Source organism: Sus scrofa, chromosome 12, assembly GCF_000003025.6.
Source record: "Sus scrofa isolate TJ Tabasco breed Duroc chromosome 12, Sscrofa11.1, whole genome shotgun sequence".
NCBI lineage: Eukaryota > Metazoa > Chordata > Mammalia > Artiodactyla > Suidae > Sus > Sus scrofa.
The window spans coordinates 21,924,216-21,952,187 of NC_010454.4; the positions used below are offsets into that span (position 1 = coordinate 21,924,216).

Sequence of the window (27,972 nt, forward strand, 5' to 3'; positions counted from 1 at the left end):
CTTGCAACTCACCTGGGCGCTGACGCCCTGTCCCGGAGCCTGGAGTGCACACAGCCGTGCCGCCCTGGACACCAGGTAGGTGCCTTTCTTCCTGGAGAAGAGCGGGAGGCTCAGCACCTTCCCCCAGCCTTTGTCTCAGCCCCTCCACTTCTGCTGGGGCCCGAAGGGAAGGTGGAGAGAAATGGGGAGGGGGCTGAGCCCGAGAGGAAGATGTTCCCTCGGGACCCAGGGCAGCACTTGGGGAGAATGAAAGCTGTAGCCTCAGTTACAGATGAAAGAACCGAGGTCCAGAGAGGGGCAGAGGCTTGCTGGGGGGTCCCCAAGACGCAGCACCCAGCTTCCTGCCTCGCAGCCCAGAGTGCCCCCACAATGGGGTCTGGCCCTGAGCTCCCTGCGGGGCCCTTCAGAGGCCACTGGGAATCCAGGAGATGGGGACATGGCCTTCGCTGGTCCTGTGGGTCCCTGCCTGCGGTCCCCGGGTCTGCCTCACTGGATCTGGGAGGGGAACGAGGGGGTGGAGCTATTGAGGCAAGGTGCATGGGGGAGACTCGGGCCTCCCCCTCTGCCACCCTGTCTGTCTGCTGACCTGGGCTTGTAGGAAGGAAAGACTAAGTCCAGGAGAAGCTGGTAGTGAAACGGACAAGGGGGGTTGCCAAGGAATCAGGATGCCCCTGCCTCCAGAGAGCTTGGGAACAAAGGGAGAGATGGGAGTCCAGTGGGTGGGCAGGACTCTAAATAGGTCTGAGCTGCCTGAAGCCCTCCTTACCCACAGCCCGCCAGCATCCACACAGACTGAGCCCAGCGACCCTCCCCTCACCCTTAGAGCAGAAAGGAAAGAGCTAGAAAGTGCGCTGGTGGGGACAGGAGAGGAAGGTGTCAGGAAATAAAGGAGTGAGAACAGCCTTGCCTAGGGAGAGCCAGTGGTGCTTCAGGGAGTGTTCAAAGTGGGAAGGGTTTGGAGTTCCCTGGTGGCTAAGTGGGTTAAGATCCAGCATCGTCCCTGCTGTGACTGGGGTCACTGCTACGGTGTGGGTTCAATCCCTGGCCCAGGGAACTTCCGCATGCCGTGGGTGCGGCCAAAAAAAAAAAAGTGAGAAGACAGTGGGTTAAGGATCTGGCATTGCCGTGAGCTGCAGCAGAGGTCACAATTTCGGCTCGGATCCCACGTTGCTGTGGCTGTGGCGTAGGCTGACAGCTGCAGTTCCCATTCACCCCCTAGCTGGGGAAGTTGCATGTGCTGCAGGTCGGCCTGAAAACAGCAAAAAGAAAAAAAGTGAGAAGAGTTTAAAGAAAAGCTTGAGGGGCCGCCTGCCCTTTGCTTAATCCCAAGCCTGGTCCCCTGGGTTCCAGAATCCCAGAAGCAGAGAGAGGCTTAGATCTTAAATCTACAAAGTGGTGGCAGAGATTGTGGGTCTTGGAGCCAAGACCATGTGGGTTCAAGTCCAGGTCCACTGACAGGTTCTGTGGGTTGTATGACTTTAGATCAATCCCTTAGCCTCTCCAGCCCCACAGTAAGAGTACCTTCTTCAGAGAACCATTGAGAAATTAAAATGAGCATGTTTTATGTGTCTGTTATTATCATATTCCCATTATACAGATGGGACAACTGAGGCCCAGAGAGGAAAGGACACTCGCCCAGGGTGGTACAAAAGCCGTTTCCAAATCAGTAGACAGACATCCTCGATCCTGGTCCTGAGGGAGGACCCAGGCCCCAGGGTGCTCCTCAAAATCTGTATCCCAAGGCTGCTCTGCAGCGCCCAGCCGAAAACCCTCCAGGGTGCTCCACGATCCTGCCCCGACAAACCCAGGCCACTTGGAGCGTGTGGGGAAAAAGCCAAAGCTCCGTGTCCTCAGCTGCCCCCAGGAAGGCGCTCAGCATCTATTCCCTTCCACTGCCATTTATAGACACGCTTCCAGAGGGGGGCATGTCCAGGACCTGGCCAAGCACGAGGCTGACAGCAGGGCAGGCAGGAACTTCGGAGGAGGAGAGGGTTCTGGCTTTTCTCATTAACCTATTGTGTGACCTTGGGCAAGTCACACCCCCTCTCTGGACCTCATGTGTCCTTCCGCATTTGAACTCCCTGTGGTATAAGGAGATAAGAGTCTAAAGTCCAAGCCTGGGTTCGAATCCCTGCTCTAGCACTTTTCTGGACATGCGGCCAATGCAAATTGCTTAACCTCTCTGAATCTCAGTATCTTCCTCTGTCAAATGGGCTGCTAATGGGGGTGCAGTACTTCCCAGGGTTACTAGAAGGTTAAAAGGGTTACCATAGATAAAATCAGTGCCTGGCACATGGTGAGCGCTGAATAAAGGGGAGCGCTTCGTCTCGAGTATTATGAAGGTGTTATATTCTACTTAAGCTCTTATTTCTAAGTAGTGCTTAGATGCGTCCAACTGCTTCCACAAGCAGCACCTCACTGGTGTGACATCACTCTCTCTGAAGCTACAGGGCAGGGATTCTTCGTCCCATTTCACAGATGAGAAAACTGAGGGTCAGAGTTATGTTTGAGCTGGGATTTGAATCCTAATCCCCAGACTCTGAAGTTCCTAATCATTTCATTTGCCCCAGGCTGATCTCACTGCCTTTTCCAGCACCAGGGTCTGACTCTAAAGCAGGATGTGAGAGAGGCATCTTGGAAAAAGAGAGAAGCAGAGTTGGGCAGTGCTGGGGGGTGAGGGGTAGTGAGGCTCAGGGCAGGCAGTGGCAGCGCCACCGGCGTGTCCTTACAGTTTTCTTGGCAGCCTCTGTTCCAGAACCAGCTTACTTCCTACCCAACCCCCACTCCATAAGAAACCGCTAACATGTGACATTGAGGCCAGACAACAGGAAGAACTTTCCACAGGAAGGGAAATGACGACATTGGGGTATCTCTTTCCCGGACGAGCCCCCAGGGAGTGAATATCATCTGATGACGTCACTGCTTAGCTCAAAACTGTTCTGTGGCTCCCCGTTGCCCTCAGGGTTGAGTCAGGGCCACTGAGCCCAGCCTGCAAGGCTCTGCAGGGTCTGGCTCACCGGCTTCCTGCATTCTAATCCCCTCTATCCTTCCTAGGTTCTGTTTCCCAGATGCTCAATAACGTCTCGTGTCCTCCCCTGTCCATCAGGCCTCTGAAGACACCTGCCTCCTCACCCCTACCTGCCCAGCCAGCTCTTGCTTTTCCTGCTTTTTTTCTTTTCTTTTTTTCTTTTTTTTTCCAGGGCCGCACCCATGGCATATGGAAATTCCCAGGCTAGGGGTTGAATCAGAGCTGCAGCTGCTGGCCTCTACCACAACCACAGCAACTTGGGCTCTTTAACCCACTGAGTGGGGCCAGGGATCAAACCCACGTCTTCATGGATACTAGTCGGGTTCATTACCACTGAGCCATAATGGGAACTCCCTGCTTGTTTCCCTTTACATGTCACCTCCTCCAGGAAGTCCCCCCTGACCTACCCCACCAGTGCCTACAGTACCCTCGGTCTCCCTTCCTCCCTGATGACACTGCTTACGATTGCTCACCTGCGTCCTGTCTGTTTCACCACCTGGCCCACCTGGAGTAGAAGTGAAGTGCAGGGGCCCTGCTATCAGGCATCCTGGGGTCCAGTCATTGCTCTGACATTTGTTGGCATGATGACCCTCGGGCAAATTACTTACCTCTCCATGTCTCAGTTCTCCCATTATGAAATGGAATAATAATGGTATCTGCTTCATAGGGTTGTTACAAGAATTTTATTTATTTATTGTCTTTTTTTTTTTTTTTTTTTTGTCTTTTCTAGGGCTACACCCGTGGCATATGGAGGTTCCCAGGCTGGGGTCAAATCAGAGCTACAGGTGCCAGCCTATGCCAGAGCCACAGCCATGCCAGATCCAAGCAGCATCTGCAACCTACACCACAGCTCACAACAATGCCGGATCCTTAACCCACTGAGCAAGGCCAGGGATCGAACCCGCAACCTCATGGTTCCTAGTCAGATTCATTAACCACTGAGCCACGACGGGAACTCCCTACAAGAATTTTTAAAGGTTTTAAAGAGTCTAGGTGCACAATAACTATTCAGTAAGTATTAGCTAGTATTTAATAAATAAGACTAGGACATAGTAGGTATTCAACAAACTTCTATCGAAGTTATTTTATTTAACCATCACTTACATAATAATGCTTATGAAGTGCTAGGCATGTTCTGAGCATATTGCAAATATTAATTCCTTTTATCGATAAGGAAACTGAGACACAGAGATGTTAATTAACTCACCTAATGTTGCACAGCTTGTAGTAGTGGAGCCAAGGTACAAAGTCAGGTAGTCTGGCTCCAGCAGCCATGCTTTTTTTTTTTTTTTTTTAATTTTTTTATTACAGTTGATTTACAGTGTTCTGTCAATTTTTGCTGTACAGTAAAGTGACCCAGTTATACATATATATACATTCTTTTTCTCACATTATCCTCCATCACGTTCCATCACAAGTGATTAGATAGAGTTCCCTGTGCTATACAGTAGGATCTGATTGCTTATCCAGTCCAAATGCAATAGTTTGCATCAACTGACCCCAAACTCCCTGTCCAGCCCACTCGCTCCCCCTTGGCAACCGCAAGTCTGTTCTCCATGAGTTTGTTTCTTTTCTGTGGAAAGGTTTCATTTGTGCCATAATATTAGACTCCAGATATAAATGATATATGGTATTTGTCTTTCTCTTTCTGACTTACTTCACTTAGCGTGAGTGTCTCTAGTTCCATCCATGTTGCTGCAAATAGCATTATTTTGTTCTTTTTTATGGCTGAGTAGTATTCCATTGTGTATATGTACCACATCTTCCTCATCCATTCATCTGTCGATGGACATTTAGGTCGTTTCCATGTCTTGGCTGTTGTGACTAGGGCTGCAATGAACATAGGAAGGGGTGCATGTATCTTTTTCAATGAAAGTTTTGTCCAGATAGATGCCCAGGAGTGGGATTGCTGGGTCTTATGGTAGTTCTATCTTCAGTTTTCTGACAGCCATGCTATTAAATGCCTTCGTTTGTGGGGAGAGGAGGAAGGGGCTTCATCTACAGAAGTTACTCAGTTCCTACCCCCTGGCTTCTTTCAGGTCCCCAAGAGCTCCTGGTCAGCAAGGGACACCTGACCTAAGTGAGGCTGATTGGAAGCCAGAGTAAACTGCCAGGTGCCTGGACATGTCACAGGTGATGTCCAGCCCCTTGCTTGCAGGAGGCCCTGCAGTGGGCTTGGCTCCCTGTGAGGAACCCAGGAGGGCCCTGCGCCCAACACCCAGCCCTGGCCTGCCGCCCCAGTATCCTTACTACACCACAGAAGGCTGGGGAGCCCAGGTCCTGATGGCCCCCGCACCCTGCAAGGGGCCACCCAGCAGGCTCCAGCAGGCCCCGCAGGCTGGAGCCAAAGCCAGCTGCCTGCTGCCGTCCCCCGGGGAGCAGACCTCGGGGGCCCTGGAAGAGCTTGACTCCTACATTGACTTCTCACTGGAAAGCCTCAACCAGATGATTCTGGAACTGGACCCTACCTTCCAGCTGCTCCCTCCAGGGCCTGGCAGCCCCTGGGCTGAGCCCACCCAGAGCACTACATCAAGGAGAAAGAAAGAGGAACCTGAAGCCTTGGGTAAGGAACCGGGGCGCAGCACCAGGAGGAGGGCGTGGGGACCAGACCTCACGGGGAAGGACTTTTCTGTCAAGTCAGAGAACAGGGGACAATGTTCTATTGGGAAGTGCTGTTACTTAACCTCTCTGTTTTCTCTGCTCTATAAAAGGGATAAATCTAAGTATCCCTCACTATCCAGTCCTTTCTGGGGAGTTCCCATTGTGGCTCAGCAGTAACAAACCCAACTAGTATCCATGAGGACACGGGTTTGATCCCTGGCCTGGCTCAGGTGTAGCTCACAGATGTGGCTCAGATCTGGCATTGTTGAGGCTGTGGCATAGGCTGACAGCTGCAGCTCTGATTCGATCCTTAGCCTGAGAATCTCCATGTGCCGCAGGTGCAGCCCTAAAAAGCAAAAAAAAAAAAAAAAATTCTTTCTGGTTCCTAAGTTTGGAAAGTGGTGGATACCTATTTTATGTAAATTTTCAAAGAATTTAAACAAGCTACAGAGTTCCTGTAGTGGCTCGGTGGTTAACGAATCCAACTAGGAACCATGAGGTTGCAGGTTCGATCCCTGGCCTTGCTCAGTGGGTTAAGGATCTGGCGTTGCCATGAGCAGTGGTGTAGGTTGCAGACGAGGCTCACATCCTGAGTTGCGGTGGCTGTGGCTGTGGCTGTGGCTGGCAGCTGCAGCTCCAATTCAACCTCTAGCCTGGGAATCTCTGTGTGCCACAGGTTCGGCCCTAAAAAGACAAGAGACAAAAAAAAAGAATTTAAACAAGCTAATACTGATACAAATGTGATATGACATCATGCATATAAATAAGAGCTTGATAAATGGGGAGAGAACCTCACCGTTCTCTTTAGGTCCTAACCTGGCCCCCAGAAATTTTTATAGAAATAGGATTTCCATCTTACCAATAACTATAGGTGTAAATAACTTCAAGTATAGATAATGGTAAAATACAGTAAAATAATTGGGATATGATGCATTTTTGAGTGTTTATTAATTTTGTTTTTCATATGTTATTAATGCCAATGTTTTAGTAATGGCTAAACCATTACTGAAGATTAAATTATATAAACTTACAGTGTTTATATAATTTAGCAACCAGCTGGAAAAAATCTTGAAAATTTAACCATCAGTTTTCGTGAGCTGGCACATCCAAGAGCCTCCGGAAATCTCTGCCTCTGACTTAAATTCCCCAAAGAGTTTCCAGTCATACTTCAAGGCTGAGGATAAGGAGCAGCAGCCCCATCAGGCTGGAAAACTGAGACCTTCAGGGGTTTAAACAATCAGCTCGGGTTCGGAGTTCCCATCACGGCTCAGTGGTTAACAAATCTGACTAGTTCCTTAAGGGCAAGGGTTCAATCCCTAGCCTCGATCAGTGGGTTAAGAATCCAGCATTGCCATGAGCTGTGGTGTAGGTTGCAGACACAGCTCGGATCCTGCGTTGCTGTGGCTGTGGTGCAGGCCGGCAGCTACAGCTCTGATTCAACCCCTAGCCTGGGAACCTCCGTATGCTGTGGTTGCGGCCCTAAAACGAAAACGAAAAACAAAAAACCAACCAGCGTGGGTTTGGGGATGTGGTTATGAGTAAAGATAAGATCAGGAGAATTTCCACTTTTTTTTTTTTGGCCGCATCCATGGCATGTAGAAGTTCCCAGGAAGGGATTGAACCTGCACCACACCAGCAACCCAAACTGCTGCAGTGACAACACTAGATCTTTAACCAGCCTCGCCACAAGAGAACTCCAGAATTTCTACTTATTGAGCCTTTATCATTATATCCAGGCACTGCGCAGAGCACTTAATAATTGAATCTTTAGGAGTTCCCGTTGTGGCTCAGTGGGTTAAGGATCTGGCACTGCTTCAAGCTGTGGCGAGACTGGCAGATGTGGCTTGGATCTGGTGTTGCTGTGGCTGTGGTGTAAGCCGGCAGCTGTAGCTCCAATTCAACCCCTAGCCTGGGAACCTCCATATGCCTTGGGTGCAGCCAGAAAGAAAGAAAGAAAGAAAGAAAGAAAGAAAGAAAGAAGGAAAGAAGGAAAGAAGGAAAGAAGGAAAGAAAGGAAGAAAGGAAGGAAGGAAGGAAGGAAGGAAGGAAGAAAGAAAGAAAGAAAGAAAGAAAGAAAGAAAGAAAGAAAGAAAGAAAGAAGGAAAGAAAGAAAGAAAGAAAGAATTAAAAATAGCAATAATAATAAATGAGTCTTTAATCCTCCCTGTCCATCTCCATGAGATGAATCCTTTATCCCCATTTTACAAATGAAAAGACTGAAGTTGATGGACTGGAGTTAAGGAACTAGTAGCCTAATTAGTGGAGTTAGGCAAACCTTACACAAGCTGTTGACTTCACTTCTTTGTGTCTCAGAGTCTCCATCTATAAAATAGAGATGAGTTCTTACCTGAAGGGTGTTGTAGGGATTAAAGGGAATCATATGTGGTGGGTGTCTATCACAGATCCTGGCACGCTATTTCATCATAAACAGTGGTGGCTTATTAGTCAACATTGGGGTTGCATTTAGGACCAGCCCCAGGGCAGGTTCAGACTCTGGGGCGGAGGTGAGCTCCGCACCCAGGTCCTCTGGCACCCAGGATCCTAGCCTCCAGCCTGCCTTCTGCTCCTCCCACCGAGCATGGCCTGCCAGGCTTGTTAAAAGAACCACCCCCTTCCTTCAAGAGTCTTCCTGCTTCTTAAGGCCAGCCGTGGGCATGTCTCTGCACGGAGGGCGGCTTGGACTTAATTACCCCTGGCAGGAGCAAGCCCGGGATTTAATGTTCATGCCCCGAGGCAGGGGTTCCGCATACTCAAGGCCAGCTGGGGTGAGCCGGGCCTCTGTGGAGTATACACATGTATACAATTGAGCTCTTCCTCCCAGTGGCAGATGGACAGCAGTCTGAGGCTCTCAGATGCCCTGGGCACAAGCTGTCATTGTGATGATGTGGCCATAAGACTCTGGGCAGCAGGGGGCGCTAGAGGGCGGCAGTGGTCAGAGGGTCTCGATGAAACCCCTTCTGATGGAACTGTTTAAAAATCCTCTTCTCTAAGAGTTCCCCTTGTGGCTCCGTGGGTTAAGAACCTGACTAGTATCCATGAGGATGTGGGTTCGATTCCTAGCCTCACTCAGTGGGTTAAGGATCCGGCATTGCCGTGAGCTGCAGTGTAAGGTCGCAGATGCAGCTTGGATGCTGTGTTGCTGTGGCTGTGGTGGAGGCTAGCAGCTACAGCGCCCATTGGACCCCTAGCCTGGGAACTTCCATATGCTGCAGCTGCAGCCGTAAAAAAGAAAAAGAAAAAGAAAAAAATCCTCTCCTCTAACCTCTGCCTGAATACCTGTGGTGCCTGGGAGCTCGGCACCTCCTCAGACAGCCAGCAGGTCAGCTCCCTGTTAGAAAATTCTCTGCCATCACTAAGAAGAGCAAGCCCTGCATGTCACTGTGGGCTGCACCTTGCTCCCCAACTCCCCCCCTCAGTCCACCACTCCTGGTGACAAAGCTCTCACTGGCCTGTGGCACCATGGTGAGTTTTTTTTTTGGGGGGGGGGGTGTCTTTTCTTTATGGCTGCACCTGCAGCATATGGAAGTTCCCGGGCTAGAGGTCGAATCAGAGCTGCAGCTGCTGGCCCACACCAGAGCCACAGCAATGCCAGACCCAGCCGCACCTATAACCTACACCATAGCTTGCAGCAATGTCAGATCCTTAACTCACTGAGCAAGGTCAGGGATCGAACCTGCATCCTCATGGATACTAGTCAGAGTCTTTTTTTTTTTTTTTTGTCTTTTTGTCTTTTTGCCTTTTCTAGGGCCACACCTGCAGCATGTGGAGGTTCCCAGGCTAGGGGTTGAATCAGAACTGTAGCTGCCGGCCTACACCACAGCCACAGCAACGTGGGATCTGAGCTGTGTCTGCAACCTACACCACAGCTCACGGCAACACTGGATCCTTAACCCACTGAGCAAGGCCAGGGATTGAACCTGCAACCTCATGGTTCCTAGTCGGATTCGCTAACCACTGTGCCACGATAGCAACTCCAATACTAGTCAGATTCTTAACCCACTGAGCCACAAGGGGAACTCTCTGTGGTAAGTCTTCATCCATTCAAACGCAGCCAGTGTGGTAGGACCCCACCGTTTGCCCTCTCATCTGTCCTACTTTTGGGGTGTTGTGTGGAAGACGTTCTATAATTGTGACACTAGCAGCGATGTTCACTTTTTGTCTTTGTCCTAACTTGGCAAAATCAAAAATTAACCATTGGCAATCCTGGGTTGATTCCTCCTCTAAGTAGTTATATTTCTTTTTTTTTTTTTTTTTTTTTTTTGGCTTTTTACGGCCACACGCGTGGCATATGGAGGTTCCCAGGCTAGGGGTCAAATCAGAGCTATGCCACAGCCACAGCAACGCTAGATCTGAGCCTCATCTGCAACCTACACCACAGTTCATGGCAACGTTGGATCCTTAACCCACTAAGCAAGGCCAGGGATTGAACCTGCATTCTCATGGATACAGTCAGATTCATTTCCTCCGAGCCACAACGGGAACTCCAATAGATAGATCTCTGTAACAGAGGACCCCAGCATCTACCCTGTGAAGGGAATCGCAGAAACTCTGTTGACAGGTGTGAAGACAGGCTCAGGAAGGAGGAGCAATGGCCACGGTCCCACAGCTGGTGACTGGTAGGTCAGCTCAAAGCCTGGGCCTCTGGGCTCCAAAGTCCAGATTCCTATCTTTTTCTCTTCCTTGGAACTAGTCTCCTGCCCTTTGGGGCGTCACAGAATAAATTCATTTGGAGTTGTGAGGCTCCACCTTCCCCCCGCGTTCCGGCCTCTGCCCCTGGCTCACCTTCCTTTCTTCCGATTCACCCTCGGGGCAGGGGAGGGCACGACGCCTCCCACACAGAACGTGGCTTCTAGAAACACATACCGTATCCCTTTCTTGATCCTCTCCGCCCCCCTTCCCCGTCTTTGGGACAGGCCCCCACGTTTCATTTTCCAGAATTTCTGCCAGGCAAGGCCGCTTGCCAATCCCAAGTGGAGGGTGTTTAATAACCGTCCCCCTCTCCCCCGCCTTGACCCACCCGCCTGGTACCGGCGCCCTGCAACCACCCAGCACTGCTCGGACTTGCCCCACGGGCCTGTAAACAGCAACTGCACCCGGGTGATGGGGTGGGGCCTCCGCCTCCCCGGCCGCATCCACCTCCGGCAGTGGCAGGGGGAGACAGGGGGGACCTCACAGCTCCAGGATCCCTCCCTCTCTTCCTGCCTCCACTCGCTCAGCTCCCAAGCACTGCCTTTGAAGGGTGTTCGATGACCCTGTGAGCAGGGCCCAGAGCTTCCCCAGGCTGAGAGACCCTCCGGAAGCAGCCAAGCCCCTGCGCACCGCAAGGCCTTGGAAAGCGGTCCTGAGGAGCCCCTCCTCACGGAAGAGGCCGCCCACCCCACGCCCCACCCTCCGCAAAGCGCAGGAGCAGCGGTGCCTCTCAACCTCTCTGAGCTTTAGCTTCTCATCCGTTACGCTATGCGGCCTTAGAATGTTCCTAGGAGTTCCCGTTGTGGCACAGTAAAAACAAACCTGACAAGTATCCATGAGGCTTCAGGTTCAATCCCTTGCCTCTCTCAGTGGGTTAAGGATCCAGCATTACTGTGAGCAGTGGTGTAGGTCGCAGACCTGGCTTGGATCCCGCGTTGCTGTGGCTGTGGTGTAGGCCGGCAACTGTAGCTCCAATTCGACCCCTAGCCTGGGGACTTCCACATGCTGAAGGTGTGCCCTAAAAAGCAAAAAAAAAAAAAAAAAAAAAAAAAAAAAAAAAACTTTTCCTATTTCAGTCAAGTTGTCATAAGGGTTAAACAAGCTAATACGGGCAACTTATCTGTAGCAGGGCTGGCACACAGCCCTCAGTAAATACCATCCTTTATTAAAAATTGTGCAATAGGAGTTCTCATTATGGCTCAATGGGTTAAGTACCCAGCTAGTATCCATGAGGACGCAGGTTCAATCCCTGGCCTTGCTCAGTGGGTTAAGGATCCGGTGTTGCCATGAGCTGTGGTGTAGGTTGCAGACACAGTTCAGATCTGGCATTGCTGTAGTTGTGGGGTAGGCCGACGGCTACAGCTCTAATTAGACCCCTAGCCTGGGAACTTCCATATGCTGCAGGTGTGACCCTAACAAGAAAAAAAAGAAAATTGTGCAATATGAGTCCTCTTAAGGCACAGCAGGCTAAGGATCTAGCATTGTCACTGAAGCAGCTCAGGTCACTGCTGTGGTGCGGGTTCGATCCCTGGCCCAGGAACTTCCACATGCCTCAGGCACGGCCAAAAAAATTGTGCAATAAATGTTAGCTCCACCCCACATTTCTGCATGCCTCAGTTCCCTCCTCGATAAAAGCAGTGCCTGCTGGCCTTGGGCATAAGGGCTCTTGTGAGGCTTGAGAGGATCGTGGGTTTAAACGCTATAAAGTCCTATTAAAAAAAAAAGTTGGAGTTCCCGTCACGGCTCAGTGGTTAACGAATCTGACTAGGAACCATGAGGTTGCGGGTTCAATCCCTGGCCTTGCCCAGTGGGTTAAGGATCCAGCGTTGCCGTGAGCTGTGGTGTGGGTCGCAGACGTGGCTTGGATCTGGCGTTGCTGTGGCTCTGGCGGAGGCCGGTGGCTACAGCTCCAATTAGACCCCTAGCCTGGGAACCTCCATATGCTGCAAGTGCGGCCCCTCCTCAAAAAAAAAAAAGAGTTGTGCTTCCCAGCCTTGCAGATGAATCCACCCCATTCCAGGACGTCTTCTCTCTCAGAGCCCAGACAAATTGTGTGAAACCTCCTCCCCTGGCCCTCAGCAGAGCATATTAGCCATCCAGCCAACACTGCTCCCCAAAGGTAGGCAGGCAGGAGATGCTCCTTGTAACCCACCACGGACCAGGCTCCAGGCTCCAGGCTCTAGGCTCCATTCATTGGCGTGTTTCACCCTCATCGCAATCTTGGGGAATTGGTTTTAGACCCCCACTTTGCAGGTGAGGAAACTCAGAGCGGTTTGGAAAGTTACCTGATGCTTCTTGGCGGGAAAGTGGCAAAGCCAAGACTCACACCCAGGTTTGTCGACAAAGCCAGGCCTGTTCCTCCTTCCCCGGGAACAGCATCCTCGGGTCAGGCCGCCAGGCCCCCTCATCTGATGCAATCCTCCACCCCCACCCGGCCCAAGCAGGCTCAGACAGAGGCAGGAACCCTGAGTGGGGCCAAAAGGTCCTACCCCAGAGCGGGCTGGGGCAAGCAGGGACTCCACAGTCATGCTGGGTGGGGGGCTGGGGCTGGTGCCAGAGCCCAAGGCGGTGGGAGGCTGGCAGGCAGGAGCTGAGGGTGCAGTTTCCCGCCAACTCTACCCCAGTTTCCATGCTGGGAAGCCAGAGGCAGGACTTACAGCTCCAGAAGGGAGCTCCGCGATAACCCCCATCTGTCCCCTCTTTTGCTAGAACAGCACCGAGGACACCCCCTCCCCCAAATCAGGAGGTGAGGTGCGCCTCCTCCCACTGGGAGAACCAGAGGGTGCCCATCCAGGGAGGAATGACGCCTCAGAACAAGAGTCCTAGGAGCCCCCACTGCGGGAATGGAAAGAGCAGCAGAGTGAGCCAGCAGCCCAGTAACCATCACTGTGCACCGGCTAAGAGCACAGCCCCGGGAAGGCCCTCAGGGAGTTCTCCATCCAAAGTCAACTCTAAAGCACACTCCTCAGCCTCCCAAGTGCCTCCAAGTCCCCCGGAGAATCGCGCTAAAATGCAGATTCTGATTCTCAGCAGGCCTGGGGCGGAGCCAGAGATTCTGCGCAAGAGCCCAGCTCCCGGTGACGTGGCGCTGCTGGACCGGGGACCACAGTGGTGCAGCCCAATGCACTTGGGAATCACCTGGGGAGCTAAACTAACGCCCCCAACCCTGGGCCTGCCCTGGGGGCTTCTGGTCTCATTGACACGTGTGGAGCCTGGACGTTAGGGACGTTTAAAACCTCGGATGATTCTAGCGTGCACCCAGGCTTGCGAAGCCCTGCCTCCATTGCAGGCACATAAAAAGAGCCTTCCCACGCCTGAGTAACAGAGGCATCCAAAGATACGGCTGGGCCACTGCAGTAAATGGTCGCTGCAGCCTGGAGAGTGGAGCAAACAGGAAGGAGAGGATCTCTCAGTTTTTGTTTTTGTTCGATTGGTTGGGTGGTTGTCTTTTTAGGGCCAAACTCACGGCATATGGAGGGTCCCAGGCTAGGGGTCACATCGGAGCTGCAGCTGCTAGCCTATGCCACAGCCACTGGCCTATGCCACAGCCACAGCAATGCAGGATCCAAGCTGAGTCTGCAGCCTACACCACAGCTCACAGCAACAGCGGATCCTTAACCCACTGCCAAGCGAGGCCAGAGGTCAAACTCACATCATCCTGGATACTAGTCGAGTTCACTCCCCCTGAGCCACATGGGAACTCCAGGATCTCTCAATTGTAAAGGGCTTACGCAAGGCCGGGCACAGTGGGGTGCCACCTACGCTCGTCTCAGTCCGTCCTTACTGTAACGCCAAGAGGCTGGGTAGAGTCACCCCATTCTGCAGGTCTGGAAACTGAGGCTCTAGGTGGTGAAGTCATTTGGCCGGGCTCTCTGAGAGAGAAAGTGGCAGAGCCAGATCTGAAGCCCTGGTCAGTCTGATCCCGAGGCCTGTGTTCATTCCACGGCATCTCCCCACCCAAGGGAAGATGTCCCCAGGAGGGTGACTTTGGAACTGGGCCCTGAAGGTGGAGCTGGATGCTCCTCCCGATTCCAACAAGCTTCCCCTCTCTGAGCCTGCGTTTCCTCATCTGCACTTGGAAGGGGGGACCAGGCGGCCTTGAGGACCCTGCCAGCCTTCCTGTCCTGTGAGCCCAGGCTCCCGGGTTTCACCTGGTTTTCTATTATGCTTCTCTCCCCAAAGATATAAAGTACATCGAGGTGACCTCCGCCAGATCAAGGTGCCACGATGGCCCCCAGAGCTGCTCCAGCCCGTCTGTCACCCCGCCCTTCGGCTCCCCCCGCAGTGGCGGCCTCCTCCTTTCCCGGGACATCCCCTGGGAGACTCGAAGCAGCAGCGAGAGCCTTATCTTCTCCGGGAGCCAGGGCAGGGGCCACCAGCGCCCCTCTCCCCCCGCCGGGGCGCCCTCCTCTCTTCCTCCCTCGTCTCCCAGCATCTCCATCCCTTCTATGCGGCACAAGGCCTCAGGCCCCCCTGGCTTGGGCTCCCCACTGGTGGCTTCCCCAGGCCTGGAGAAGGGGGTTGGGGGCCCGGCCCCACAGCTGGGCGGCAGAGTCTCTGTGCTGTCATCCAGCCTGGCGTCGGATGTCAGCTGCGTGTTTGGAAGGTAGGTCACTCCCGCTACAGCTTCTGACATTGCCTCTACCACACACACACACACACACACACACATCCTGAATCAAAGAAAGGCACCCTGCTGTTTCTGAGCAAAATCTGGCATGTGCCAAAAATAAAAGCAAATGTTCTCTTTTATGCCATGGCAGCCATTTGGATCTCAAGCTTTCCTCAGTCATTTAGAGTATGATTCAATATACAAAAACCTTGACCTGTACCTGCCTCTTAGGAAAAGAACCACTGCCTCCATGAGGCTCACCTACGTCCTTTCTCGCCCTCACAGCCCATCACAAGGAAGGACTGGGTTTTTTGCTTGTTTTATTTTGTTTTGCTTTGTTCTTTTGCCTGAGCCTACAGCATGCAGAATTTCCCAGGCCAGGGATGGAACCCACACCACTGCAGCCACCCAGGCTACAGCAGTGTCAATGCCAGATCCTTAGCCCACTGAGCCACACAGGAACTCCAAGGAAGGGTGTTTTTTCTTTTTTTTTTAAACCTCAAAACGCAGGGCTGTAAATAGAATCGGGGGTCTGGGATGAATTACGTAGGAAAGAGAAGCCTCCTTGGTCTTTGCTGCTGGCCAGACCTAGCAGAAGGGAGGCCATCCTGCCTGGGTATTATTTTCAATCACCCCAGTCCAGTTCTCTGCAGGCCACAGAGCTGGGCTGCACACACACTCATCCTGCCCAGGAAGAGCAAACCCCAGGACCTCTGTCCCCCACACCAACTCCAAAGCCACTGTGCCAAGGCAGCCTCTGGCAAGGAGACTCAGATTCCACAGCCATGCCTGCTGGCATGAGCCTCTGAGCTCAGGGAGAGGTCTGGCTGGATGCAGAGCTGGCCTCTTTCTCTTCCTCCAGCTGGGGTATTCCCTCTGCATCAGCCGTGGACATGGTCCAGCCCAGGTCCTGCCTGTATGCGGGACTCTTGGGAGGAATGGGGGTGGGGGGGTGGGGACTGGTGTGACAACTCAGTCGTATCTGCCTGGCTGGGACGGCAGAGGGAATAGAGTCCAGCCTCAGCCCACATGACCTGCAGGGGGGCCAGCCTATTGGCTGCTTTAATTGACCACAGACCCTACAGTGCAGGTATATCCGGTATCTCTCAGCATCTCTTGGGGCTCAGGTGGGCATGCCTTCTGCTCAGCGCTATGGGAGGATGGGGGGTGGGGTGGAACCTGCAGTTCTCGGACCAAAGCCATGGGCACCTAGATCACTAAATTCTAGAGCCTAGCTCTGGCCTCTGAGTATTCGCCCCCTCCCTCTGACACTCTGCCTGTCTGCGGCTCTCTCCCTGCAGCAGCCAGTCCCTCCTCCACTCCAGCATCTCCAGCCACCAGTCATCTTCTAGATCCTTGGAAAGCCCAGCCAGCTCTTCTTCCAGCCTCCACAGCTTTGGCCCAGTGTCCTCGCATACGAGATCCAGTGACCTCCAGGTCCCCAGCAACCCCACCCCCAGCATGGGCCAGCCCAGAGCACCCCACTCCCCATCACTGGCCAAGGAACATGCCAGCAGCTGCCCCCCCTCCATCGCCAACTCCATGGTGGACATACCCATCGTGCTGATCAACGGCCAGCCAGAACCAGGATCTCCCCCATGCCAGAGGACCCGAGGACACCAGGACTTTGTCCGACCTGGGGTTGCTTCTTCCAGCAACCCCTGTCCAGCCACCAGGAGCCACAGCCAGACCCTGCCAGATGCCCCTCTCACCACATCCCCAGAGGGTAAGTTGTAAACCAGTCAATACTTCATGTGTTGTAAGGTTTGGCTGATGGGAAACAGACAGCACCAGTGAGTTTCTGCAACAGCAAGTCAACACATTGATGAACTACCTACTGTGTGCCAAGCACTGTGCCAGGTAGTAAGGACACAGTCTAGAAAGAGAGACAAAAACCAAAGCATCACAGAGTTCCCACTGTGGTGCAGTGGGTTAAGAACCCAACGGCAGCAGCTTGGGTCCCTGTAGAGGGGCGGGTTTGATTCCCAGCCACACGCAGTGAGTTAAAGGATCGGGCATTGCCGCAGCTGTGGCTCAGGTTCAGTCCTTGGCTCGGGAACTTCCATATGCAGCAGGTGTGGCCCTTTTAAAAAAAAACCCCAAAGAGTTCCCTAATGGCCCAGTGGAAACGAATCTGACTAGTATCCATGAACATGCGGGTTCGACGATCCCTGGCCTCGCTCAGTGGGTTAGGGATCCGGTGTTTCCACAAGCTGTGGTGCAGGTCACAGACGTGGCTCGGATCCCACATTGCTGTGGCTGTGGCGTAGGCCGGCAGCTGCAGCTCAATTCAGCCCCTAGGCTGGGAACTTCCATATGCCGCAGGTGCAACCCTCAAAAAAGCAAAACAAAAACAAAAACAAAAAACCTCCAAACCTAAAGCATTGCTATAGAGTAGGATCTACAGAGATCAAGAGATGTTCTAAATCTTAGGGAGCCACTGACGAACGAGTGAGCCTTTGCATCTGGAGAATTGGGAAGGCTCCTCAGAGGAAGGGACATTCCAGCCGGGTCTGGAAAATGGATCAAACGCCCACAGCACAAGCAGGCAAGGAAGGGCATTTCCAGCAAAGGGAACAGTCCGTTCCGCAGTCATGAAGGTGCAGAGGCACATGGCATGTTCACGAAATGACTGGGAGGTTGGGTGCCGGGTAAGGTCCTTGAGAGTAGTTTGGGGCCAGATTGCGAAAGGCCTTGAACGCCAAGCTAAAGAGGGGATCCTACCCTTTAGGCGACAGGGGACCATCAGAGACTCTCAAACAGAAGAGCAGTGGGGTCAGAGGTGCACTTTCAACAGTCCTCCGGCAGCCGCATGGCAGATGAATTGCAGGGCCTGGCCTGGCAGGGAGAAGAGTTTGTATTCGGTTCTATTTGGGTTGTCATCACGAAATGGTCCAGACAAGTTGTAACGGGGACCCAAACCAGGGTGGGAGAGAGGGTGGAGGAGAGAGGCCGGAGCCAGGAGACCCTCGGGACATGGAAGCAGCAGGCTCGATGACTAACCCAAGCGGAGAAGGAGAGTCAGCGTAGCTCTGACGTTGGTGAATGACGAACACAGACAAGGGAAGGGCCGGCAACAGGAGACAAAGCATTCCAGTTCCGACAGCTCAAAACCGCAAAAGAGCAAACACCCTCCATCCCGGGAGTCTCTGACTACAGGCGTCCAGAAAGAACAAAGCCAACCAGAACCCAAAGCAGTAAACACCGAGGCTGAGCCTTAGCACCCCCAGGGGGCCTCTCTCCCAGGAGCAGAGCGCCCCCCCCCACTGAGCCCAATGCAAGCCAAAGACAATGCGGTGACAAGGACGCCTTTGAAGCTGCTCTGATCATTTCCCTGGGACAAATCGTTTGCAGATTTCAGTACATTTTTTTAGGAGTTGCTCTCAACTGGCCACAGCACACCTTTTCAAGAGGCCAGAAACTGAGAAGCACTGCCCAGCTGCCTTAGGGACCCAGGAAACGGGCCTTTGAGCATTGCCAAGAGCACCTTTACCTAGTCTGGTGATCGCCCCATCCTGGGGATGCCCCAGATGACCACTCCCCATCCCCTGGGATCTTATCAAATTCTGCAAAATAGTCTCAATACAAAATCCATGTTCATTTCTGAGGCTATTAGAGCTATAAAGACCCTCAGGGGCTTTGTCGCGGCTGTTGTTCACTCTGGGCTTTGTCCCCCTCTGGGCTTCAGGAGCCAGACAGTTGTCCCAATTCAGAATCAAGAATCCTGTCTCCTGGAGCTCCCGCTCGAGTGCAGTGGGCAGTGTCTCTGGAGCCCTGGGACGCAGGTTCGATCCCAGGAGCCAGGCACAGTGGGTTAAGGATCCGGCATTGCCACAGCTGCGGTGCTGATCACAGCTGTGACTCGGATCTGATCCCTGGCCCAGGAGCGTCATATGCTGCAGGGCGGCCAAAAAAAAAAAAAAAAAAAGGAGAAAAGAATCCCATCTCCTGGGCTCTTCTGCCCAGATCTGCTGTTTTCCTTTCTTTCTCCCTTTCCTTCATTTTCTTTTGCAAACTGAATGTACATCCCCCACAAGGAACTCCTAGGATTATTGAAGGGGGGAGGAAGAGTGAAATCAAACAAACGGTGCGTCTCAGAATCCCCCATTTATTCCTCATTCCAGTCTCTACCGTGCAATATTCACTTTGAGAAACTGTTTCTCATTAAACCAAGATTGCATCTATTTATTTGTGATCCATTACCAAGGATACAAGGGGAGACTGTAAAATCCTAGATGCACCAAGCCCCGGGCTTCTTCCCGTGGATTTTTCCCCTTTAGGCAGTTGACAATACCGTGGCGTCGGGGGAGCGGAGGGTGGGTTGAATGGGACCGCTGGCCAGGGGAGGGGGAGGGTCTCTCGGGTCCCCTCTATCCAGCCAACAGGGGTCCCCCTCCCCTGTCTGCCTCCAGGACCCACCAGGGACATGCAGCCCACCATGAAGTTTGTGATGGACACATCTAAGTACTGGTTCAAGCCAAGCATCACCAGAGAGCAAGGTAAAAGGGCAGCACTGTGTTTCAGGGAAAGAACAAGGGACCTAGGAATCGGGCCTGCGTCTGGCACCCACATCAGGCAGATGGGGCCCTGGGGCCCTGCAGGGGAGGGAACAGCAAGTGGTAGGTCCAGGGCAGGGGGGATGTCCTGGGGACCCCATGACCTGAAGGAATAATGGCTGCAGCAGGACTGGTAGAGATTAGACAAGAGAAAGGACTTCCCGGGAACGAGAGGGGATTCTGTAAAGAGTGACTCTGCTCCATGAAGACCCAGGGGGGGCTGAGGCACGGAGGGTGTCTGGATGGGGTGGTGATACTCTCTGACCCAAGGATCATTCCAGCCATTGAGCTGCTGAGGAAGGAGGAACCAGGGGCTTTCATCGTGAGGGACAGCTCTTCATACCGAGGCTCCTTCGGCCTTGCTCTCAAGGTGCACGAGGCCCCCGTGCCTGCGCAGAACCGACCAGGTAGGCGCCTGTCTCTGTCCTCGCTCAAGGCTTCTCGGAGGCAACAGGGTGGGTGGGGGGGTTCCAGTCCCGGTTCTGGCCCCAGCTTGTAGGGCGACCTTGGGCCAGTCCCATAAAGATTCCTGGGAGGAGGGTCCATCTCGGTACCCTCCCAGCTGCCCCCGCCCCGGCCTCCCCCCAGGCCCTGAGGCTCCGTGAGAAGCCCCTGAGCTGCCTCTGCCTCCCTGAGACACCAGGTTCCCTGCCCTGACTCATGGTGGGAAGAGGAGGCAGGTCTCAGCCCCCCTCTCTTCGGGGGGTGCCCACCTCTGTCCAGACTGGCTTTATCATGAAGGAAGCTAATGCAGGAAGAATATGCGTGCTAGCTTAGCCCCTGTGGTCCTGCACACACAACAACCTGGTGGAGCCTCCGCTTTGCCCCAGGCACTGGGCAGACCTCCTGGGGAAAGAGAGGGAAAGAGATCACGAGATTTCAAGATACCTGGGTCACAGCCCCTCACGGCCCCAGGACTATAGCTGTCATACAACAAAGGGAGAAGGTAGCTCTGAGAGGGAGTTAATGACGCCCCCAGAGCAAGCAGGTGATAGAACAAGAGGATACAAACCCCAAGTCCACATTCTCTACACCACACCCCTCTGTTTAAACAAGAAAGTGACCTCTGGGCGGTGTAGGTGATCGAGGAAGCCTTGCCAAGGAAGCAGGAAGCTGTGCGCTGATGGAGAAGAGGCAGGGGGCGTGGTCCCCCGTCCCAGGGCCAGCCTGGCGCCAGCAGGGACCATCTGGTGGAGAATAATAGCACCTGGGAGTGGGTGGGGAGGGGGAGAAGGAACCAGGTCAAAGAGTTATGATTTGATCCAAAGAGCGTCGGGAAGCAGCCCTGACCGCTGTTGGAACCAAGAGAAAGGTCTCCCAGAGGAAGAATAATTAGGCAGAGGTGCCTTAGAGCCAAGGTGCTGGTACCTCCTTCATAGGAGGACTTGGTGGGATTCCTCCCTGCAGTCCCACCCGGAGGCAGGGGGATGGATGAGGTGACCTCTGGATGGGCCCAGAGGAGGCTGGGCAGGAAATGAGCAGCTGACGCTGGGCCTTGAACTCCGATCCACACGCGTTCCCCATCCAGGCGAGGACGGCAGCGACCTCATCCGCCACTTCCTCATTGAGTCTTCTGCCAAAGGGGTGCATCTCAAAGGAGCAGACGAAGAGCCCTACTTCGGTGAGTCTCCTCAGCCTGGGGCAGGTCCTGGGGGTCCCCCTACGCTTCCCTCCGGGCTGAGGGATGGCCTGGGGCAGGTGTCCTAACGCAGGGCTCCGGTTTCCGTGCAGGGAGCCTCTCTGCCTTCGTGTGCCAGCACTCCATCATGGCCCTGGCCCTGCCCTGCAAACTCGTCATCCCACAGAAAGGTAGGCCGGGGCCCCAGACGTATTTGTTCTCGGCAGAAAGGGTCCCAGTGGCCACGCCTCGCCTTTCCTTGGGGATTATTTGAGGGTCAGAGTTAAAATTTCATGCTCTGGGCGTGCCTGTTCATGGCTCAGCAGAAACAAATCTGACTAGCATCCATGAGGATGCAGGTTCGATCCCTGGCCTCGCTCAGTGGGTTAAGGATCTGGTGTTGCCGTGAGCTGTGGTATACGTCACAGACGCGGCTCAGATTTGGCATTGCTGTGGCTGTGGTGTAGACCAATGGCTACAGCTCCAATTTGACCTTTAGCCTGGGAACCTCCATGTGCCGCGGGTGCAGCCTTAAAAAGCCAAAAAGACAAAAAAAAAAAAAAAAGCTCATGCTCTGGGATCCATTAACATCGCCACTTCCTAGCCGTGAGAATTGGAGCAGGTCAATTTCGCCGAGCCTCCATTTCTTTCTTTCTTTTTTTCTTTTTCCTTTTTACAGCCGCACCTGCAGCATATGGAAGTTCCCAGGTTAGGGGTCAAACTGGAGATGCAGCTGCGGCCTGTGCCACAGCCACAGCAACACTGGATCCGAGCCATGTCTGTGACCTACACCGCAGCGTGCAGCAATGCCAGATCCTTAACCCACCGAGTGAGGCCAGGGATCGAACCCGCATCCTTACAGAAACTATGGGAGGTTTCTTAACCCACTGAGCCACCATGGGAACGCCGAGCTTCCATTTCCTCATCTATAAAACAGGCACAGCCATCATCCTACCTCCATGTAGGATTGTGTGTGGATTAAATGAGAGCGCTCAGGCGAGGCTCTTGGCACAACGCCTGACGCAGAGCAGATGTGTGATAAATAGTAGCCTTTCTTGAGAGGTTGGAAGAGGCATAAAGCTGCCAGAATGGTGAGGTTTATTTTTATTTTTATTATTTTTATTTTTTGTCTTTTTTAGGGCTGCCCCTGCGGCATATGGAGGTTCCCAGGCTAAGGGTCAAATCGGAGCTGTAGCTGCCCGCCTATGCCACAGCCACAGCAATGCCAGATCCGAGCCACGTCTGCAACCTATACCACAGCTCACAGCAACACCGGATCCTTAACCCACTGAGCAGGGCCAGGGATCGAACCTGCGTCCTCATGGATACTAGTCAGGTTCGTTTCCGCTGAGCCATGACAGAAAGTCTGCGGTAAGGTTTAGTTTTTACTTCCTGGTCCAACATTTACTGGGCATCCCATCACTCCTAAACACCTCGTGCCAACCCTGTGAAGCAGGCATTGCTGTTTCACAAAAAAGAAAAGGAAGGAGTTCCCTGGTGGCTCAGCAGGTTAAGGATCTGGTGTTGTCACTGCTGTGGCTCAGGTCGCTGCTGTGGCACAAGTTCAATCCCTGCCCCAGAACTTCTGCATGCCATGGGCACAGCCTGAAAAAGAAAAAAGAAAGAAAAGGAAGATTCAGGGCGTTAAGTAACTTGCCCAAGGGCGCAGAGTCAGACCTCCAACCCAGATCAGGAAGCCCCGTCCACAGCTTAGAACCCAGCCACACCCCTAGACGGAGTGTCTCATCTCGGGGTGTGCAGGAGAGCAGCAAAGGGGGTTCTGGGACAGGAGTCAAGGCCAGGGAGCCCCCTGTTGTGGGGATGGCTAGAGCTTCCCTGCTGTCTGCACAAAAAAGGCCTGGGTTTGGAGTGGGGCCCGAGGGAAACCAGGAGGTCAGGGGCCTCTGGGCACCAGGTCACTGCCACAGACCTGGGGCTGGAGGCGGGGGAGGGGCAGGGGGATCCAAAGGCTTGCCAGCCAGGCGGGGGGCCTCAGGGGGGCCCCCAAGGCGGCTCCGTTTGCCTAATTACAGGAATCACACCTGGTTTCTTAGCCGAGTCACTTCCTGAAGGTGGAGGGGCAGAGGCGGGAGATGTTCAAAGGGCTGAATGAGACCAGTTCCTAGCAGAGGGGTCCACTGACTGCACCCCACCCCTGGGGGCCTGTTCTTTGCTTTGGCTCAGAATTGGGAGGTGGAGACGGAGCCTCAGACCCCTCTGCGGACGGCCGGGCTTCCTGCCTGAAGAAATCTGCGGGTGAGTGGCGGGGTCGGGGGGGCCCTCCAGGCTTGGCTGTGCTCCCCGCCCCCCACCGAGGGCACCTCCCAGCCCTGGGCACACACGCACGCACGCGCAGGCCCACACGTGTTTCCCGTTGCAGCTTGATTTCTTCATCTTTAACAAGGTGTCACATTCCTCCCCCTCCCTGTACACCCGGGACCAGAGGCTGCGGGCGGCGAGCCAGGGGGAAGAGGGGCGGGGAGGAGGGGCGCGCCGAGGCTCATACCCCATCCTGCACACAACGGGCACCCACAGACCGGTGTGGCCCCAGGGGGTCTCTGGGGGCCTGAGAGACCTGCCCTGGGGGTGGGATCCTCTGTGGAGGGTCAGGCCCCAGTCCTGGGGGATGCTGGCTTGCTTGACACCCAGAAGCCCCGCACAGGTCAGCACTGTCAGAGTGACAGCTCCCACTCTGTGCCCGGAGCCCTGTGGACCCCTTGCCCATTCCTGCCTCTTCTCCCTACTCTCAGCAAAGAGCCAGGGCCCCCGGGATGGAGGCAGCACCAGTCACGGGACAGAAGGAAGATTGGCGCCCCCCCCGCCCCCGCCCCGCTGGAGGGCCAGGGCCCAGAGCCGTGCAAACGTCAGAGGATCCCAAAGTCCTCTGGGGTTGGCCCCAAATTTCAGTCGCCCGCACATTCCCTGCCCACCTGCCTGATGGCTCAAAGAGCAGCCCTGCTAGATCCCCACAAAGGGAAGGCACCCCTGCCCCTGGCTCTGGGCAGAGGGGGAACCAGGGCCTGGGTGACCTCCAGAGCACCCGGTGGACTCTGGCAGGGCCCCAGCGCAGTGTCTGCAACCCCCAGGCTGCCACGCCCTGTACCTGAGCTCGGTGAGCGTGGAGACCCTGAGCGGAGCCCTGGCCGTGCAGAAGGCCATCACGACCGCCTTGGAGACAGACGTCCTCCCCACACCCACCGTGGTCCACTTCAAAGTCACCGAGCAGGGCATCACCCTGACCGACGTCCAGCGGAAGTGAGGGACTTTCCTTGCCCTGGGGCTGCAGGGCTGGGCGGGGTACGCGGGAGGGCACGGCTGGGGATCTGTGATGGCGGTGGAATTCGGGCTCCTGGACCCAGCAGGGTCAGTGATATGCTGGAGTGACTGCGGGCAATTCTCTGCCTTCTCAGGGCCTCGGTCCAAGGACCTCCTGCCCAAGTCCTCCATCAGGACTGGTGGATTTGGAATTAACCAATATTCATCAGGCCCTGATTAAATCTGCACCCGCTGATGGAACATCTTCTGTAGGCCAGGCTCCGGCTGATCATGGGATGCTCCTTCCCAGGCTCAGGGATTCAATCCAGCAGGATCCAGGTCCTGGGCTGGAGGAATAAGAGACCACCAGATGCGAGTTCCCATGGTGACTCAGTGGGTGAAGAACCCAACCAGTATCCATGAGGATGCAGCTCGATCCTTGGCCTCACTCAGTGGGTTAAGGAGCCAGCGCTGCTGTGAGCTGTGGTGTAGATGGCAGACGTGGCTCTGGTCACAGCTCGGATCCCCCGTTGCTGTGACTGTGGCATAGGGCAGCACTGCAGCTCCGATTCAGCCCCGAGCCTGGGAACTTCCATATGCCGTGCGTGGGTGCGACCATAAAAAGAAAAATTAAAGAATCTACCAGACTTAATTCCTCTCCTCAAGTAGTTAAATGACCTAGTAGGTGGTGGGGGTGGGGGGCAGGGTGGTAGAAAACCTCAATACGGGACACAAGGCAGATGCATTTGATGAAAACAGAGAGGTGCAAACCTGGGCCACAGGCAGGCTGTCAGGGGTGGAGCTGGGAGCCTTCCAGGCGGACAGAAAGCTGGAGATGATGGAGGGAGGGCAGGACTCTGGGACAGGCTTTCACCAACTCCCTTTCTCCTCCCGCCCCCACCTCCTCCCAGGCTATTTTTCCGGCGCCACTATCCCCTCGCCACCCTCCGCTTCTGTGGCATGGACCCCGAGCATCGGAAGTAAGTTCAAGGCTGAGCCAAACTAAGAAGGCCATCCAGGGCCCAGCTGCCCACTGACTCTGGGACTGGGGTCCCAGACAGAGCCTCTGAGCCTCCAAGGGTCAAGGGCAACAGAACGAGGGGAGGGGGGCCCGGGGCGGGTGGGGAAGCAGCTGGCCCTTCTCCCCGATGCTCAGCCAGAGTCCGGTGGATATAGCGGAGAATCGGTTCTCATGACTTTCGTGTTCCTTTCCCACAGGTGGCAAAAGTACTGCAAGCCCTCCTGGTAAGACTTTCTCGTCCACTCCATCAGCTGCCATGAGAGCAGGGCCCAGACCCAACATGGGGAGGGAGTTAGGGCAGGAGGGAAGCCTTCGCCCTGACCTTAGGAGCCCATGGGTTTGACCGGGGACAGTACAGGCCCCGGCCCTCCCAGAGCCTCCCGTTTCATGGGGCAGACAGGAGCCTGGACACTCTCAGTCTTACGTAGGAGGCACAGGCTTCAGTCTGCAGGGTTGCCTCGGTCCAGTAGTCAAGACACATCTTTGCCCTCAGGAAGCCTCCACTCTGATGGGGAATACATGGGTCCTATCCTCAGGGGCTCCCTTTTTTTTTTTTTTGCTTGAGTCATATGGAGGTTCCCAGGCTAAGGGTCTAATTGGAACCACAGATGCTGGCCTGCACCACAGCCGCAGCAATGCCAGATCCGAGCTGCATCTTTGACCTACACCACAGCTCATGGCAACACTGGATCCCCAACCCACTGAGTGAGGCCAGGGATCGAACCCACAACCTCATGGTTCCTAGTCAGATTCATTTCCGCTGTGCCATGACGGGAACTCCAGGAAACTTTGATCTTAACCTCAGGGATCTCCCAGTCTGATGAGGGAGGCACATTCTCCCCCAGGGGAGCTTCCGTGATGATGGAGCACTCAGCTGGGGAGGGGGCTGGGGGAATGCTGGGTTCTCCTGCAGGCTGAGTTCCCTGTTCCCAGCCTGGTACCTGCCTGGGTCCCACCCCTCACTCACTCAGGCTCTCTTCTCCCACCAGGATCTTTGGCTTTGTGGCCAAGAGCCAGACGGAGTCACAGGAGAATGTGTGCCACCTCTTTGCAGAGTATGACCCGGTCCAGCCAGCCTCGCAGGTCATCAGCCTGGTGGGTGCTCTGCTGCAGGACCCAGAAAAGATGTAGGGGAGGGAGCATCGTCTGCACCTTCCCAGACATTCCAAGGGGCTCGCTCAGCATCCCCCCACCCGCCCCCCCGAACAAGGAGCCTGTCTCCATACAAATGGACCAATGCACTGCACTGCAGGAGAACTGTACCAAGTTGAAACCCTTGAACTCACTATGACCTTTGGCAGTGACCTTCATCCAAACCCCCCTGAGCCTCAGTTAACTCACCCTTAAAGAAGGCCAACAGATAGAAACAGTTGTTCTTAGATGTCAGTGGCCAGGTTAACAAGCTCCCTAGGACTCTGAAGCACATCCACGTCTGAGGACTCCCCCACGAAAACAACCTCTGAAGACCCTGCCTCCATCCACCTGGACGCTACACACACAGCAGCCTGAGCTGGAGACCTGTGACCCTCGTTTTATGGCAGATAGCAGGTGCTGGGTTGGGAGCCACAGGCCCTGGTCCCAGGCTGGCCTGAGAGCAGGTGGTTGGCAAGGATTGAGGACCAAAGGAGGAATGGACTCACTCTCTTTCCCTCCATCTCTGTTCGTTTCCCCATTTCTCTGATGGCTTCTTGAGCTGCTATGATCAGAACAAAGCTAGATCCGCCTGCCCTGGATTCTTCAGGCTGGGAAGCTTAGCAAGTGGGAACTTGCCCCCATGGTCAGAGATGACCCAGCTGCCTTCATGAGTTTGATATCTCATCTCCTCCATTGCAAATGAATATCAGCCACATCTCTTCTTTTTTTATTATTTTTTTAGCCCCATCTCTTCTTGCAATTTCTCATAAGCGTGTGTCCCTCCAAGAAACACACACACACACACACACACACACACACACACACACACACACACACACACACACACACACACCCCCATAGTGCTGTGGTGGCAACTGGCCTCATAGCCACACGAGGGCAGCAGAGAGTCAGGAATGCAAAAACAGGCAGCCACCCCAAGAGGCTTAGAGAGGTTGGGTGGTCTCACCAGCCCCACCCCGACCCCATCAAGACCCCCAAGAAGCTGGAATTGTTTGTCTAGCATGTCTGGGGTCCTGAGGAAACCGCACTAGGAGGGTAGAAGAGGAGACTCAGAGAAAGAGCCCATTTTCGCTCCGTGAGGGACAAGTGCTTGCCCCCGCCCAGCTGGGGCCCCTGCCAGAGAATCATTATCTTTGGCCAAAGCTGGGCCTGACGGGTTATTATTTCAACCCAGAAAACCAAACCGGACTGAAGCGGCCCTGGGCTGGCGGGACTGGCTGAGACAAGCCCACCCAGCCCGCGGTCAGGCACTGCCCCACCCCAGAGACCACAGAATGTCAGAGAAGGTTCTCAAGGTCGCAGTGCCCAAATGCTCAAGGTCACAGGCTGGGGCCTGGCAAGGAGCCTCCTCCCACCCCCGCCCCACCCCACCCCACCCCAATACACCCATGGGTGCCTCGCAGCTCCTGTCATGGAAAATAAAGTATCTGGCTTTTT

General features: G+C 54.3%; 1 protein-coding gene across 1 annotated transcript; it reads left to right on the plus strand.

Annotated features, from left to right (window-relative positions):
• On the plus strand, positions 1–27,972 carry TNS4 (tensin 4). The gene is made up of 13 exons (XM_003131470.4): positions 1–75; positions 5,068–5,591; positions 14,501–14,924; positions 16,232–16,656; positions 19,343–19,429; positions 19,768–19,893; positions 21,015–21,107; positions 21,218–21,295; positions 23,289–23,360; positions 24,191–24,359; positions 25,271–25,339; positions 25,578–25,604; positions 26,370–27,972. Exons 2-13 carry the CDS (start codon positions 5,153–5,155, stop codon positions 26,509–26,511), a joined length of 2,151 nt encoding a protein of 716 aa, XP_003131518.1. The 5' UTR covers positions 1–75; positions 5,068–5,152; the 3' UTR covers positions 26,512–27,972.

Excerpts from the sequence above, each read along its gene's own strand:
- TNS4 (XM_003131470.4), top strand. The coding sequence starts at position 5,153 with ATGTCACAGGTGATGTCCAGCCCCTTGCTTGCAGGAGGCCCTGCAGTG. Across the intron at positions 5,592-14,500 it reads AGAGGAACCTGAAGCCTTGG|ATATAAAGTACATCGAGGTG; the intron begins GTAAGGAACCGG and ends CTCTCCCCAAAG. Across the intron at positions 25,605-26,369 it reads AAGTACTGCAAGCCCTCCTG|GATCTTTGGCTTTGTGGCCA; the intron begins GTAAGACTTTCT and ends TTCTCCCACCAG.